Genomic DNA, 14,256 nt, shown 5'->3' with positions numbered 1-14,256 from the left:
TGATGAAAATAACATTAACACAAGTATTAATAATAATAATAATAACAATCACTCAACTTTAAACTATAATCCACTTTTACAATTTCCGTTTAATCCGTATTTAGTTGGGCACTGGATGAACCAAAACAGCAATAATTACAACAATAACAACAACAACCAAAACAACAATAAAAATAATAATATTAATAATAATAATGATAATGATAATGATGACAACGAGAGTAAAAGTGATGCTGATTGCTACGCCAATATGTCTAAGATGAGGATGACAAACGAACTCGACGATAACAACATGTGTGCCGACGGTGATGGTGCTGGTGCAAAGGATTCGTTGAAAAATTTGGAAACTGACAAACGCACATGTGAAACGCTGCAACAACCACTGCAGCCACAGCAGCAGCAGCAACAGCAGCAACAACAGCAGCAGCAGCAACAGCAGCAACAACAGCAGCAGCAGCAACAACAACAGCAGCAGCAGCCACAACAGCAGCAACAACAACCACAACAGCAGCAGCAACAACAGCAGCCACAACAACAAAACTCTTGCAAAAACAAAATTTTATTCTCGGCGGAAAGTTTGCTCGAGAATAAACCTTCTATTAACAACAATAAGAACAGTAACAACAGCAGCAACAGCAACATTAAAAACAGCAACAACATTAGCAATAACTACAACAACAACGAAAAAAATGTTCCTAGCCCTCAAAACATTAACGTAACAGAACATATGAAGTTGAGTTCAAGCGAAGTTCACAAAGATACAGAGAATGGTTGTTGCCAAAATGATATAAACAACAACAAAAACAACAACAACAACAATAATAACATCAACAACAGCAGCAGCAGTAGCAGCAACAACAACAACAATACTGACGACAGTAACAATGATGACTTCACTAGCAGCCCAAATAGTAGCTTCCCAGCCACACATGCAACTGCACCTCATTTTTTTCCGAGCTTTTTGAATCCGGCTTTCGCAAAGTTGAGAGCTTTCTTAGAAGCCATGAAATGGAACGAACAAAAACATTTCTTACATTTAAAATTGCAACAGCAGCAGCAGCAACCACTACATGACCACTTTCAACAGCAACAACGCAATTTTTATTTTTCTCAAGTCAGCCCCGAGTCGTTGCCGACATTAGCCACACAGAGCAGCTACGACAGCAACCACAACAGCCACAACAAACTCTACCAAGACATAACTAACTTTATAAACAACGAAAAGTTCAAACAAACATTCAGCAGCTGCAGCAACCACAGTGTCGTCAGCAGTCCAATCGCGAAGAAGAAACGAACCAAAGTCACGGATACTCGCTTATCTCCAAGGGCTGCCAGAGCAATGATGCACGAGAGCATTTCGCATCACCATGGCAACATCATCAACAACAACAACATTGATAACATCAACAACATTTTGTGCAACAACAATGCTATGAATAAAATCTACAATGAGGGCCGTAATCCAAACAACTGTAACGTCAATAATTTTCTCCCACCTACTGACAACAACAACAACAACAATGCTGAATCACTATCACCAAATTGCGGACAGACTTGTGAACTTGAAAAATCGTCAGACAAGTCCAGCAGTCCTCCTCTGAAACACCCAACCACAACCATCAACCAACAACAGCAAATTTGGCATCCTTTTGATTTATTTAAAACAAACCAACAACAACAACATCAGCAACAACAGCAGCCACAACATCCTCCACAGCAACTTCTACTGCCACAAACCCCATCCTTGCAACCGCCCGACACCTACCCACCATTTTTCTTTCCTCCACACATTGTTGCGGACCTTCTGAAGAACGGAAACCATCTCAACGAGAGTAGCAAGTTTCCATTTTTCCCAAACCCATCATCACACGCTGCGGCGTTCAACTACTTTTCATACTACCACCATCACCAACAGCATCACCCGCCTACAAATCCGGCGAGTTTTTTCACGGCCGCATTTACACACGGACTCTCAGAGGAGTACATACGCAAGATGAAGACCATCAGAAAGTTATCCCCATCGTCGCCATCTTCACCGCAGACGCTCGTTTCTGCCAACGCTGTAGCCACCACTGCAAATCCTAACTTGTCAGTAGTTGCGGCGTCTTCATTGGCCTCAAGTGACTACAACTACGGTAGCCACAACCAGTCTACTGTTAGAGATTCTCTCTTATCGCGCTCCAGTCCAATCAACTACCAAGGTTCCAACTCTTTACCATACTCTCACTCTCATCACCATCTCTCTCAACATCATCATCCTCCCCCTCTTCCTCCTCCTCCTCAACACCATCACCCTTACTCTCACCCCTACCGCCATGTTGTCGGCCAGTCATCTAACCTTCACCTCCATCACCACCAATCGTCGCAACTTCCGATTGGCAGCCATTTCCGGTTTCATCATCAGCAGCAGCTGCCGACGAAGTTATCCGGATACGGAAGTGGTGGCCGCCTGAAGGGACAACAACAACAACATCATCATCATCACCATCATCAACATCATCACCAGGGCACGCCCTCAAATTATTTAGGAGGCGGAGGGCTGATGAGGTACGGGGCTGATGTGGAGAGGAATTACGATGGAGCGGACGGCCAGCATCTTATATCCTTTTTCTTGAAGAGATTTTTTTTTGCTTGTCGATGTTGTCACTACAAATGTTTATTATTATTATTATTTATTGTTTATTATTGTTATTATTTTTTAAACAGTAAATGTTTATTCGGGATGTTCCAATCAAATTTGTTTCATATTCGGCATCTGTGTTTTGTCCTTAATGGATCAATTTTATCTATCCTGGCACCCACCATCATCATCATCATCATCATCAACATCATCATTCTTTTTCTTCTTTTTATTGTTATTATTATTTTCATCGTCATCATGGTTTCTTTCAAATTTTTCCAACAAACACACCAGTACCCTAACCCCAATGCATCTTAGGAAGGCCAAGCTCATGTTCTTTTACGTCAGGTAAGACCATAGCGATGATGGTGATATTGAAACATACAAACAAACATACAAACACATACACATACAAACAAACATACAAACAAACATACATACAAACATACAAACAAAGGTATCCAAGTTCTGCTATACTTAAAATCTACTTCCCCGACGTTCGTTTCAACAAGAACAACACCGCTCAACTCGTGAAGTGGTTCAGTAATTTCAGGTCAGTAATTTTATTATTATTATTAATAATAATAATTATTATTATTATTATTATTATTGTTATTATTATTATTATTGGTGTTGTTGAGGTTGGCCCATTCTCATAACGGCGTTTCCTTGCACGGACTATTAAATATTGAATGTGTTGATTGAGGCTTATGTGTATGTTTGTCTGTTTTGGATGTGTGTGTGTGTGTTTTGTGTGTGTTTGTATTGGGTCTGTGTGTGTTTTGTGTGTGTGTTCTGTGTGTGTGTGTGTGTGTGTGTGTGTGTGTTTTGGGTGTGTGTGTGTGTCTTTTTAAAAAACAAAAACACCGCAATATATATTTTGTATATATTTTGTATAATATTTGAGTATATACGTAAGAATTTATTTATTAATGTGTGTATGTATGTGTGTGTATGTATGTGTTGTGTATGTATGTATGTATGTGTGTGTGTGTGTGTATGTATGTTTGTGTGATATATGTGTGTGTGTATGTATGTTTGTGTGATATATGTGTGTGTGTGTATGTATGTTTGTGTGTAGGTGTGTATACTTGCGTACATTTCAAACACCCACACACAGATAAACATATTGAAGATTGTTAATAATATTGACTATTGAAGATGCATATTATGTGAGTTATGTTGCATCTAATTTGTATGTCAATGCGTACATACAAACACACGCACACACACACATACAAACCCACACACACACTTTCATGCATACACATACATACATTCATACACATGCGGACATACTTGAATGTACACACGTTTGTGGGAAAGGATTTATACAGAAATGTGCACACTTAGTATCATTAATACCGGTATAACATTAAAAACCCCATTACAATCTCATGAGCGTATGTGTTTGTATGCACTTGTATGCTCGTACGTACAATCACATAGAGGAAGAATAGGGAGAAAAAAAGACAGAGAAAGACAGAGAGAAAAAGAGAGGTAGAGAGAGAAAGAAAGAGAGAGAGAATCATAGAGGCATAAAAAAATTATGAAAATTTTTCAAGTATGATTACAAAAGAAGTTTGTAAAATTGATGTATAAAAATGTATAAAATAGAGAGAGAGAGAGAGAGAGAGAGAGAGAGAGAAAAGAAGAAAGAGAGAGATGAAAAGATAGTTAAAAATAAAAGATGCCTAGATAGTTGGATCGATTGTGCAAACTTGAGGAGAAAATGAAGCAAATATAATTTGCCAAAAACTCCGTTGGTTGGCAACAGATGTTTGCAGCAAATTCATAAAAAACTTCAATCTGCAGAGTTTCAAAAATCGCTCAAAAAATTAATTATCTCGAGAAATGGAAACAACAACGGCTTGCATGGATATCTTTATAAAAATACTATCTTTTAAACTAGTTTTCCAAATAATATATAAAGATACTACCCTTTAAACCAGGTTTTCAAACAATGGCTCTAGTTTATTAGAATTGTATTTATAGCAGCATCTTTAGTACTAGCCACATAAATAGCTGCAGTTGTAGCCGCAGCAGTAGCAGCAATTACCACAGCAGTGGTAATAGCAGCAGCAGTAGTAACAGCAGTAGTAATAATTCTAGCAATACTACTGAAACTACTTTTGGTAGTAGTAGTAGTAGTAATTTTTAAAATTTTACACTCGTGCTTGCAACATACCAGCATGATCAGAGCAAGAGAGAAAAAGATAGATAATAATAATAATAATAATAACAATAATAATAATAAAATTAATAATAACAACAATAATAATAGTAGTAGTTAGAACGATAACAGAGAAAAATATTATTACAGCTAAATAATATGTAGACGCAAAGCCAGAAAAAAACTTAACTTACATAAGCGCACATCAACAAAAATAAACGAACACATACACACGTACAAACACACACACATGCACAAACGTACAAACACACACATACACAAGTACAAACAAACACACACACAAGTACAAACACACACACACACACACAAAGGCATAATACAAAACAAAGAGATATTAACAAACAAATGATTCTTCATTGTTAATTATGTCCAATAAAATTGAACGTAATAATGCACTATTAGCAAAACATCGGATGAAATTCTGACGTTTTGAACAATCAAACGGACAGACGACTGTGGAACTTGTGCTCGCACACACACACACACGCACGCACGTACACACGCACACACGTACACACACACGTGTAGCATGCATACAAATTGCTTTGCAAACAACTTAAGAATAAAGAGGTAAAATCACTTTGCAATAGAAAAAACGAAGTGAAGATAATTCGCTACACTAATGAGAGATAGAGAGAGAGAGAGAAAAGAAAGAAAGAGAGAGAGAGATGGGGAGAAAAAGAGAGAACAACAGACACTTACAAGGCAACAAAAACAACACACAAATGTCCACGAATCGTTAATCACGTGACACTTATAGGGGCTTATGACGTCAACGACTCTCGCCTCCTGATGACGTAAACAAAAAGATAATAAAAAAAGAAGTCTCAGAGAAGGAGTTAATGAAAAAATAGAGAGAAAGAAAGAGAGAGAAAGAGAGAAAAAGAGGGAGAAAGAGAGAGAGAGAAAGAAAGAAAGAAGAAATTAAAGAATAAAAAGAGTGAAAGAAAGATGAAAATAAAAAATGTTGGTATGAAAACGGAAGTCGACTTCAAATATGCTGGATATTATCGACCTACATATGTTCAAATTTGTCTATCGCCTTTATTTCTTGTATATCACAGCATGTTTGTTTGTATGTGTGTTGTTTGTATGTTTGTTTGTATGTTTGTTTGTATGTTTACGTGTTTCTATGTTGGGTATATGTATGTTGGGTGTATGTATTTATATCATTTTGTTCGCTAATATATACGTGTTTGTGTGTATGTTTGCGTGTGTACGTATGTATATGTATGTTTGATTTTCTTTTTATGTATACATATACATATGTGTGTGTGTTTCATTGGTATAAATATTGGTTTATTCTGTACATCTGTATGCATTTTTAAATGTGTTTATCGAATGAACGTTATACAATGTTTTTTATTCACCATCAATTTTGCTCGGGACTCCAATTTATATCGAATTCAACAACAAAAAAGAAGTATTAGATACAATTATATATATATATATATATATATATATATATATATATATATACAACAACAACTACTACACACATACATACACACATGCACACCCACACACAAACAAACATACATACATATATACATACAATATTTTATAAATTCTACCGAATGTGAATTTATAGAAAATTGTAAAAATTATGGTCTATTACCAACATTTACACATACACACATACACACATACATTCAAAAACCAGTTTACATGTACATAAATCCTATAATTGAGGGATACATAGAGGCAAGGATAAATACACATCAAGATACGCACACAAACACACACAGAGGTGGACCCACACACACACACGCACACACACACACACACGCACACATGACACACGCACACATGACACACGCACACACACGACACACGTGCATTAGTGGAGTTAAAGCCCAATCGGATATTAGCGAATGTTTGTTCAGTTATTGTATTTGTATTAGAATCCATCTTTAAGTGTCTCACTGACTGACTGCCTAGCTCATGACGGAGATGATGAAGAAGAAGATGATGTAGAAGATGATGATGATGAAGAAGATGATAATGAAGAAGATGATGATGAAGAAGATGATGTAGAAGATGATGATGATGAAGAAGATGATAATGAAGAAGATGATGATGAAGAAGATGATGATGATGATGACGGTTACGAGCGTTTTTCTTTTGGATCACAATGTGGTAGAACGAGACGGTTTTTAGATTTGAAATCAGTATAAAAAATTATTTTATAAGCGTTCAATGTTATTATGGGCAAGACAAATCCTCTATGTCAGTGTAATATGCTGATGTCAATTGTCAGGTAATTTAGCTGTTGTTGTTGTTGTTGTTGTTACGATAGGATGACGTGTGATGGTTTTATATATACAAATACATATATACACACACACATATATATATATTCTTTATATACATATATGTATATATATACATGAATATGTATTATCCATATTATATATACATATCTAATTTAATGATGATATATATGGTGGTTTAATTGTGATATATGCGATGATTTAACTATAATTCTTTCACGAATCAATTCGTCATCGCTTTTTAATTTCATTCTTCCGGACATCAATTTTCTTCCATGTTTTTCGTTCACTCGTTCATTCATTCGTTCGTTCATGCACTCATTTTTTTTGTCATGCATTCATTCATTTTGAATTCTTCCTCCAATCATTTTACAAACAGCTACATTATTTTCTGCTCGTTTATCCATTTAACCAACTATGTTTTCATCCATTCTATCATTCATTCATTCATCCAATCATTCATCTATTTACTCATCCATCCATCTATTCATTCATTCATTCATTTTTTTCTCCATCCACATCCATCCATCATTTTTTCATCCCTTCCGTCACTCAGGCACTCAGTCACTCCTCCCCAACGCAATATTTGTTATTGACGACGTGCAGACGGACGGGACCTTCTTGCTATTTATGATCTTTTGAACTCGTCCGCCGGAAATGTTATTCAATATCTTTGTCTTCTTCTTCCGGTTTATTGTCATTTTCTGTTAGTCCCGCGCCATTTTTTAAAACGTCGTCGTCGTCATCGTATTTTTTTTTTGAAAATTGTTATTGTTCTTATTAATTTTTTGGTTCGCAGTCCTCATCATCATCATCATCATCATCATATCATCATCATCATCACCGCTATCATCGTGGATGACGTCACCATCATCTTTTCACCCTTTCATTATTTTATTCGTTAAATAATGCGCCTCCCCACTTTAAAAATCAATCTGCCAGACGATATATATTCAGGATCACAATACCATTGTTATGTATGTATATGTGCGTGTGTGCGTGTGTGTGCGTGCGTGTGTGTGCGTGCGTGTATGTGTTTGTATACGAATACACAAAGTTTGTTTGCACACACTCTCGCTTATGAACACGTACACAAACAAATACGTATCTACTGAATGTGCTTGTCGAAATGAAGATGGTTCTCTGTCTTCTCTTGTTCGTAATTATACGAGCCGTTAGATGTGTATCTTTCTCTCTCTTTTTCTCTCTCTCTTTCTCTCTCTATCACTTTTTTTATCTATATGTGTACATATGTGTGTGTGTGTACGTATGTGTGTGTATCAGTGCTTGTATATGTATGTATGTGTGTCAGGGCTTTACATGTGCACGCATTCATATTGTTGTGATTATTGAACCAGTAGTCAATAATAATTAGGAGCAAGAATCATGTATGTGTGTGTCTGTGAGTGTGTGTGTATGTTTGTGTGTGTGAAAGAGAGAGAGAGAGAGTGTGTGTGTGTATGTTTGTGTGTGTGTGTGTGTGTGTGTGTGTGTGGTTTTTGCTCTTTGTGTGTGGGTGTGTGTGTGTGTTTATTTGCGCTTGTGTTTAAATTTGTTTGTTTGTGTATATATCAATTCTTACTTGAATGAAAATGTATCAGTATTTACTAGCTTACATTTACGCTTTAGGGACATACTTTTACGAACGTTAACTGAATGAACGAACAAACGAATTTAAAGAATGAATGAATGAATGAATGAATGAACGAACGAATGAATGAATAAATGAATGAATGAATGAATGAATGAATGAGCAGATGAACGAACGAATGAATGGACAAATACACAAAATCGGATATAGAATATTCTAAAGAGACTTTTAAAAAATCAGCTGGTTTGATGACGTATTTGATGACGTATGACAAATCAATTACTTCATCTAACAATGCCTGGAATAATTTTTAATAATAATGATAATAAATAATGAATAATAATAATAATAAACAATAATAATAATAATAACAACAGTAAAATCATTAACACGTTTTAAAGCTTCTTTCATTGTCATGGCCATAAATCATTATTATTCATTCGTATCTTCATCGTCATCGTAGTCACCTTCATCTTCATCATCATCTTCATCATCGTCATCATCATCTTCATCATCATCATCATCTTCATCATCATCATCATCGTACACGGAACACCTTCAAATAATGTTATGCACTTGCAATCTCGTCAAACATACATATATATACATACACATACATACATATACATACACATACACGCACACACATACATACACAAATACACACACACTTACAGACACACCTATAAACGTAAACAAGTTATCATTTATACTTAACACATAAACACTAAAGACAATCACAAACACACACTTACAACACATACACGCACACACACACAAACACACACACGCAGGCACGCACACACATGCACACACGAATCATGAATGATACCACTAAAAGCACCTTAATTGAAAATCTTTGCTCAATTAGGCTTCTACCTATTGTTGCTTTATAACATTTATTCTGCTTTTTTTGCCATACGTACACAATATAAGCGCGCATCGCTAATTCTCATTAAGTATGTGTGTGTATGTGTGTATGTGTGTGTGTGTGTAGTGTGTGTATGTGTGTATGTGTGTGTGTGTATGTTTGTGTATGTGTGTGTGTGTGATGTTTGTATCTATGTGTTCTCTATCTTTTACTCTTTCTCTCTCTCTTTCTCCCTCTCTCCTCTCTCTCTCTCTCTCTCTCTCTCTCTTTCTTCTTCTTTCTCTCTCTTGTTCTGTGTTTTTGTTTATTTTTCTCTTTGTTTTTGTTTCTTTCTCTCTTCTTTACAAACTTTTCAAAATTGGAAGTATCAAGATGTGAAGTGAAGATAATTTGATCGAAACACCAAAGAACTATTGGAGATGCTACTAATGTTGCACTAGTACGGAGTAATATTTAAAATGACGTCACCATCCTCCTTCTCTTCCTCCTCTTCCTCTTCCTCATTATCATCATCAACAGCAGCCGCCACAGCAGCCACAACAGCATCATCATCATCTCCATCTTAGTCATCGTCATCATCACATTGATGTCATTGTTATTTGTTGATAATTGATTATGAAGCAAGAGACGCATTATGCAATTAGGCCTTGTCGTCGTTTTAACGCAAGAATTCTGTTGTTGTTGTTGATGTTGTTGTTGTTGTTGATGTTGTTGATGTTGTTGTTGTTGATGTTGTTGTTTTTGTTGATGATGATGACGTTGTTGATGTTGTTGTTGTTGATGTTGTTGTTGTTATTGTTGATGTTGATAATGTTGTTGATGTCGTTGTTGATGTCGTTGTTGTTGATGTTGTTGTTGATGATGTTTTTGATGTTGTTGTTTTTGTTGTTGTTCTTGCTGCTGATGTTGTTGTTGATGATATGATGATTATCCTCATTTTCTTACCTTTCATAATTAACATCAGTAACGCTGTCTGTATTATTATTATTACTATTATTACAATAATGATAATTATTATTATTTTTATTAATATTATTATCGTCGTCATCGTCATCATCAGTGCGTTAAACAAACATACTTCTAAGCATAAGCAAGCATGTTGTCAGACATCTGCTTAAATCATCTTCATCATCATCGTCTTCTTCTTCTTCTTCTTCTTTTTCTTCTTCTTCTTCTTCATTGTTATCATCATCACCACTATCATCATTATCATAATCTATATAACAATCATACAAGCATACAAACACACAGACACACACGCATACATACATACAAATATACATACAAACATACATACAAACATGAAACTTTCAACACGAATGTGCGAATTTGTCACGAGCCGATTTCTTCTTCCCAATACATCAATAAAAAACATGTTTTTAGATGTTTGTTGCCAAATTATTAATTAATTTATTAATCAAACATACATACACACAGACACACAAGCACACATACATGCAAACACACATACATGCATACATACACACACACACGTACATACATAAATGTGTCTTCAAAAATATTAATGCTTAACGCTTATAGACGTACATTACATACTATACCACAAACATCTATACATACAAAAACAAACATACAAACATTTATATATGCAAACATATATACAAACATACATACATACATACATACATACCTACATACAAACAGACAGACAGACAGACATTCATACATGCAAACATCTCGCTTGCTTGCTGAAGATGTATACTAACTCTCTCAATGTAGGTACATTTGAAGAACGAGTGATAATAAGAATGAGTGATAAGAAAAATGATGATGATGGTAATGATAACGATTGTGACGATGATGATAATGATGGTGGTTTTCATCATCTTTATGATGACGATTATTGTTTTTCATATTATTATTATTATTTTTATAAACGTTATTTCTATTATTAGAAAAAACAATAATGACGAAATGTCGTCATCACTATCATGATCAACGTCATTCTTACAATCATCATCATCATCACCATTAACAACAACATCATCATCATCGTCTTCAACAACAACAACATCATCATCGTTGTCTTCATCAACAACATCATCATCATCATCGTCATCTTCATCGTCGCCGTCGTCATCATGTTTTTGTTTCTCCTCCGCAGTTTATAATTTTGAAAAGTAGCTTTCTCGCTGTATGGAAAAGACCGCACTCATGTTTACTTCCGGTTCTCATGGAACATCTAAAAGTGAACTTATGAAATGAAGTGTCCCGGCTCTCTTTCCGCTTTTTTGTATCACTCTTTTTTGTGACTTTTTTTTGTGTTTCTGTGTTTTTTTTTCTTCTGTTTCTATGTTCTCAACGTTCTCGAACGGATGTCGTTATTATTATTATTATTATTTCTATTATTATTATTATTTCGATGCTTTTTTATTTTAAAAAATTGTTGCGAAATTTTCTTTCGCCACAAACATTTGTGTTTCTGCCAATGTGTTGAACAATTTTTTCTAAAGAACGTGTTTATTGTGAGTTGGTTTTTGTTGTTGTTGCTCTGCTGTTGCTGTTGTTGATGTTGTTTGATTGTTATATCTACTCGACTCTGTGTAAGGCTCACTTTGTATGGAAAGTAGGTAGGCAAGAATAAATTAAGAGTGAGTAAATGAATGAACGAACGAATGAACGAATGAATGAATGGATGAATGGATGAATGAATGAATGAACGAGTTGAATGAATAAATGAACACACGCGCACACACGCACACACACACATTCACACACACATTCACACACACACACACGTCCTAGCAACTGCATAAAAGACGTTTTAAACTTGTATTAACTTTTAAACGTGTTGCATTCGCCATTATGCTGGCGACGATGATCAATAAGCGGAAATGAATTATATATATTTATATATTTCCGGTTCATATGGCTCCGCATACATACAAACATACATACGTACATACAAACATACATACAGACATACATACATACATACACACACATACATACATACATACATACATACAAACAAATGCATTTTTGCCCTTTTCTCAAGAGATGCGAACGAGAATTGAGCGGGAAAATATAGGTAGACAAATGATGATGATGATGATGATGAAGAAGATGATGATGATAATGATGTTAAAAGTGATGATGACGATGTCGAAGATGATGATGAAGAAGAAGATGATGATGACGATGTTAATAATGATGACGATGACGATGCTAGCATTCTTTTAGTTACAAATAAGAATAATTAAGCACCAACAACAATAGCAATATAAGATGCCATTATAGCATTCATCCTAATAAATATTCATAATAATAATAATTATTATAAATAATAATAATAATAATAATAATAATAATTTGTACAAGAAGTGCTATATAATGTTTACTAGTCACGCGGTCACATCTAAATGTGTGCATGAATTATTCACGTGTCATCAAATGTTTGTATGTTTGTTTGTATGCGTATATATGTGTACACATTCACACGCACATTTACACACACACACACATATATATAATGATAATAAATGTTATTATATATCTATGTATCAATATATACATATGTATATATATAATCGCACACTTAGACATTCGTACATGTTTCTATATATCAATATTATCAATATCAGTATTATAAATGGAAACAGATATAAAAATATTAGACAGTGATAATGAGAAAGAGAGAGAGAGAGAAAGAGAAAGAGAAAGAGAGAGAGAGAAAGAGAAAGAGAGAAAGAGAAAGAGAGAGAGAGAGAGAAAGAGAAAGAGAGTGAAATAACGGGAAACATTACTCAGTAAAAATGAGAAAGAGAGAGAGAAAGAGAGAGAAAGAGAGAAAGAGAGAGAGAAAGAGAGAGAAAGAGAGAGAAAGAGAGAGAGAGAGAGAGAGTGAGAGAAAGAGGGTGAAATAACGGGAAACATTACTCAGTAAAAATGAGAAAGAGAGAAAGAAAGAGAGAGAGAGAGAGAGAGAGAGAGAGAGAGAGAGATAGAGAGAGAAAGAAAGAGAGAAAGAGAGAGAGTGAGAGAAAGAGGGTGAAATAACGGGAAACATTACTTTATATTAGAAGCAATCTAACGAGTTTGATGACAATGCAACTGTAACTGCTGTTATCTCGGCTATATTATGTTCTTGCCTTTTTTCTTCACACACACACACTCACACACATACACACACACATTCACACACACACGTACACACACAAACACATATACACATACATACATAAAGGCACACGTATGCCCCCACAAAAATACACACAACTATCATTTGTAGACACGTACGTGCAGCATGTTTAACATGTTGTAAGTTATTTCTTTGATTCAATGTTTTCACGAAGTTAATAATAATAATTATCCCGTCCCGTCCACACGAAAATCAATTTAGATAGAATCCTTTTTATCATACTTACCAACAAACATACACTCACAAACACACACCCACACACACGCACACACACACATACATGCGAACGAACAAACAAACAAATAAACATATAGCAAAACATTGGAAAACACATTTACTTGCATACAAACCCATAGACAGACATCTCGATCGAGGTGTCTGTTTATGATACAAACCAAACCAACACATATATACAAATTCAAACAAACACACACACAAACACACACACTCAAACACATACACAAACACACACACACACATATCCACAAACACACACACACACACAAACAGACACAAACATACACAAACATACAGAGAGTTCTACT

At 35.1% G+C, this 14,256-nt stretch overlaps 1 protein-coding gene across 1 annotated transcript in view; it reads left to right on the top strand.

The window, feature by feature from the left end:
* Positions 1–2,771: 2,771 nt before the first annotated feature.
* The window catches only part of HELRODRAFT_79761 (hypothetical protein), a gene marked incomplete at both ends in the record, with an annotated part of 16,012 nt that continues 4,527 nt past the window's right edge, over positions 2,772–14,256 (top strand). The window contains 3 exons of the mRNA XM_009019978.1: positions 2,772–2,968; positions 3,078–3,252; positions 10,084–10,137. Of these exons, the coding sequence (XP_009018226.1) occupies positions 2,772–2,968; positions 3,078–3,252; positions 10,084–10,137 (426 nt within the window). The remainder of the gene's footprint in view (positions 2,969–3,077; positions 3,253–10,083; positions 10,138–14,256) is intronic.

This window comes from Helobdella robusta (assembly GCF_000326865.2).
Source record: "Helobdella robusta unplaced genomic scaffold HELROscaffold_26, whole genome shotgun sequence".
Classification (NCBI taxonomy): domain Eukaryota; kingdom Metazoa; phylum Annelida; class Clitellata; order Rhynchobdellida; family Glossiphoniidae; genus Helobdella; species Helobdella robusta.
This window is presented reverse-complemented; position numbering and strand designations above follow the sequence as displayed.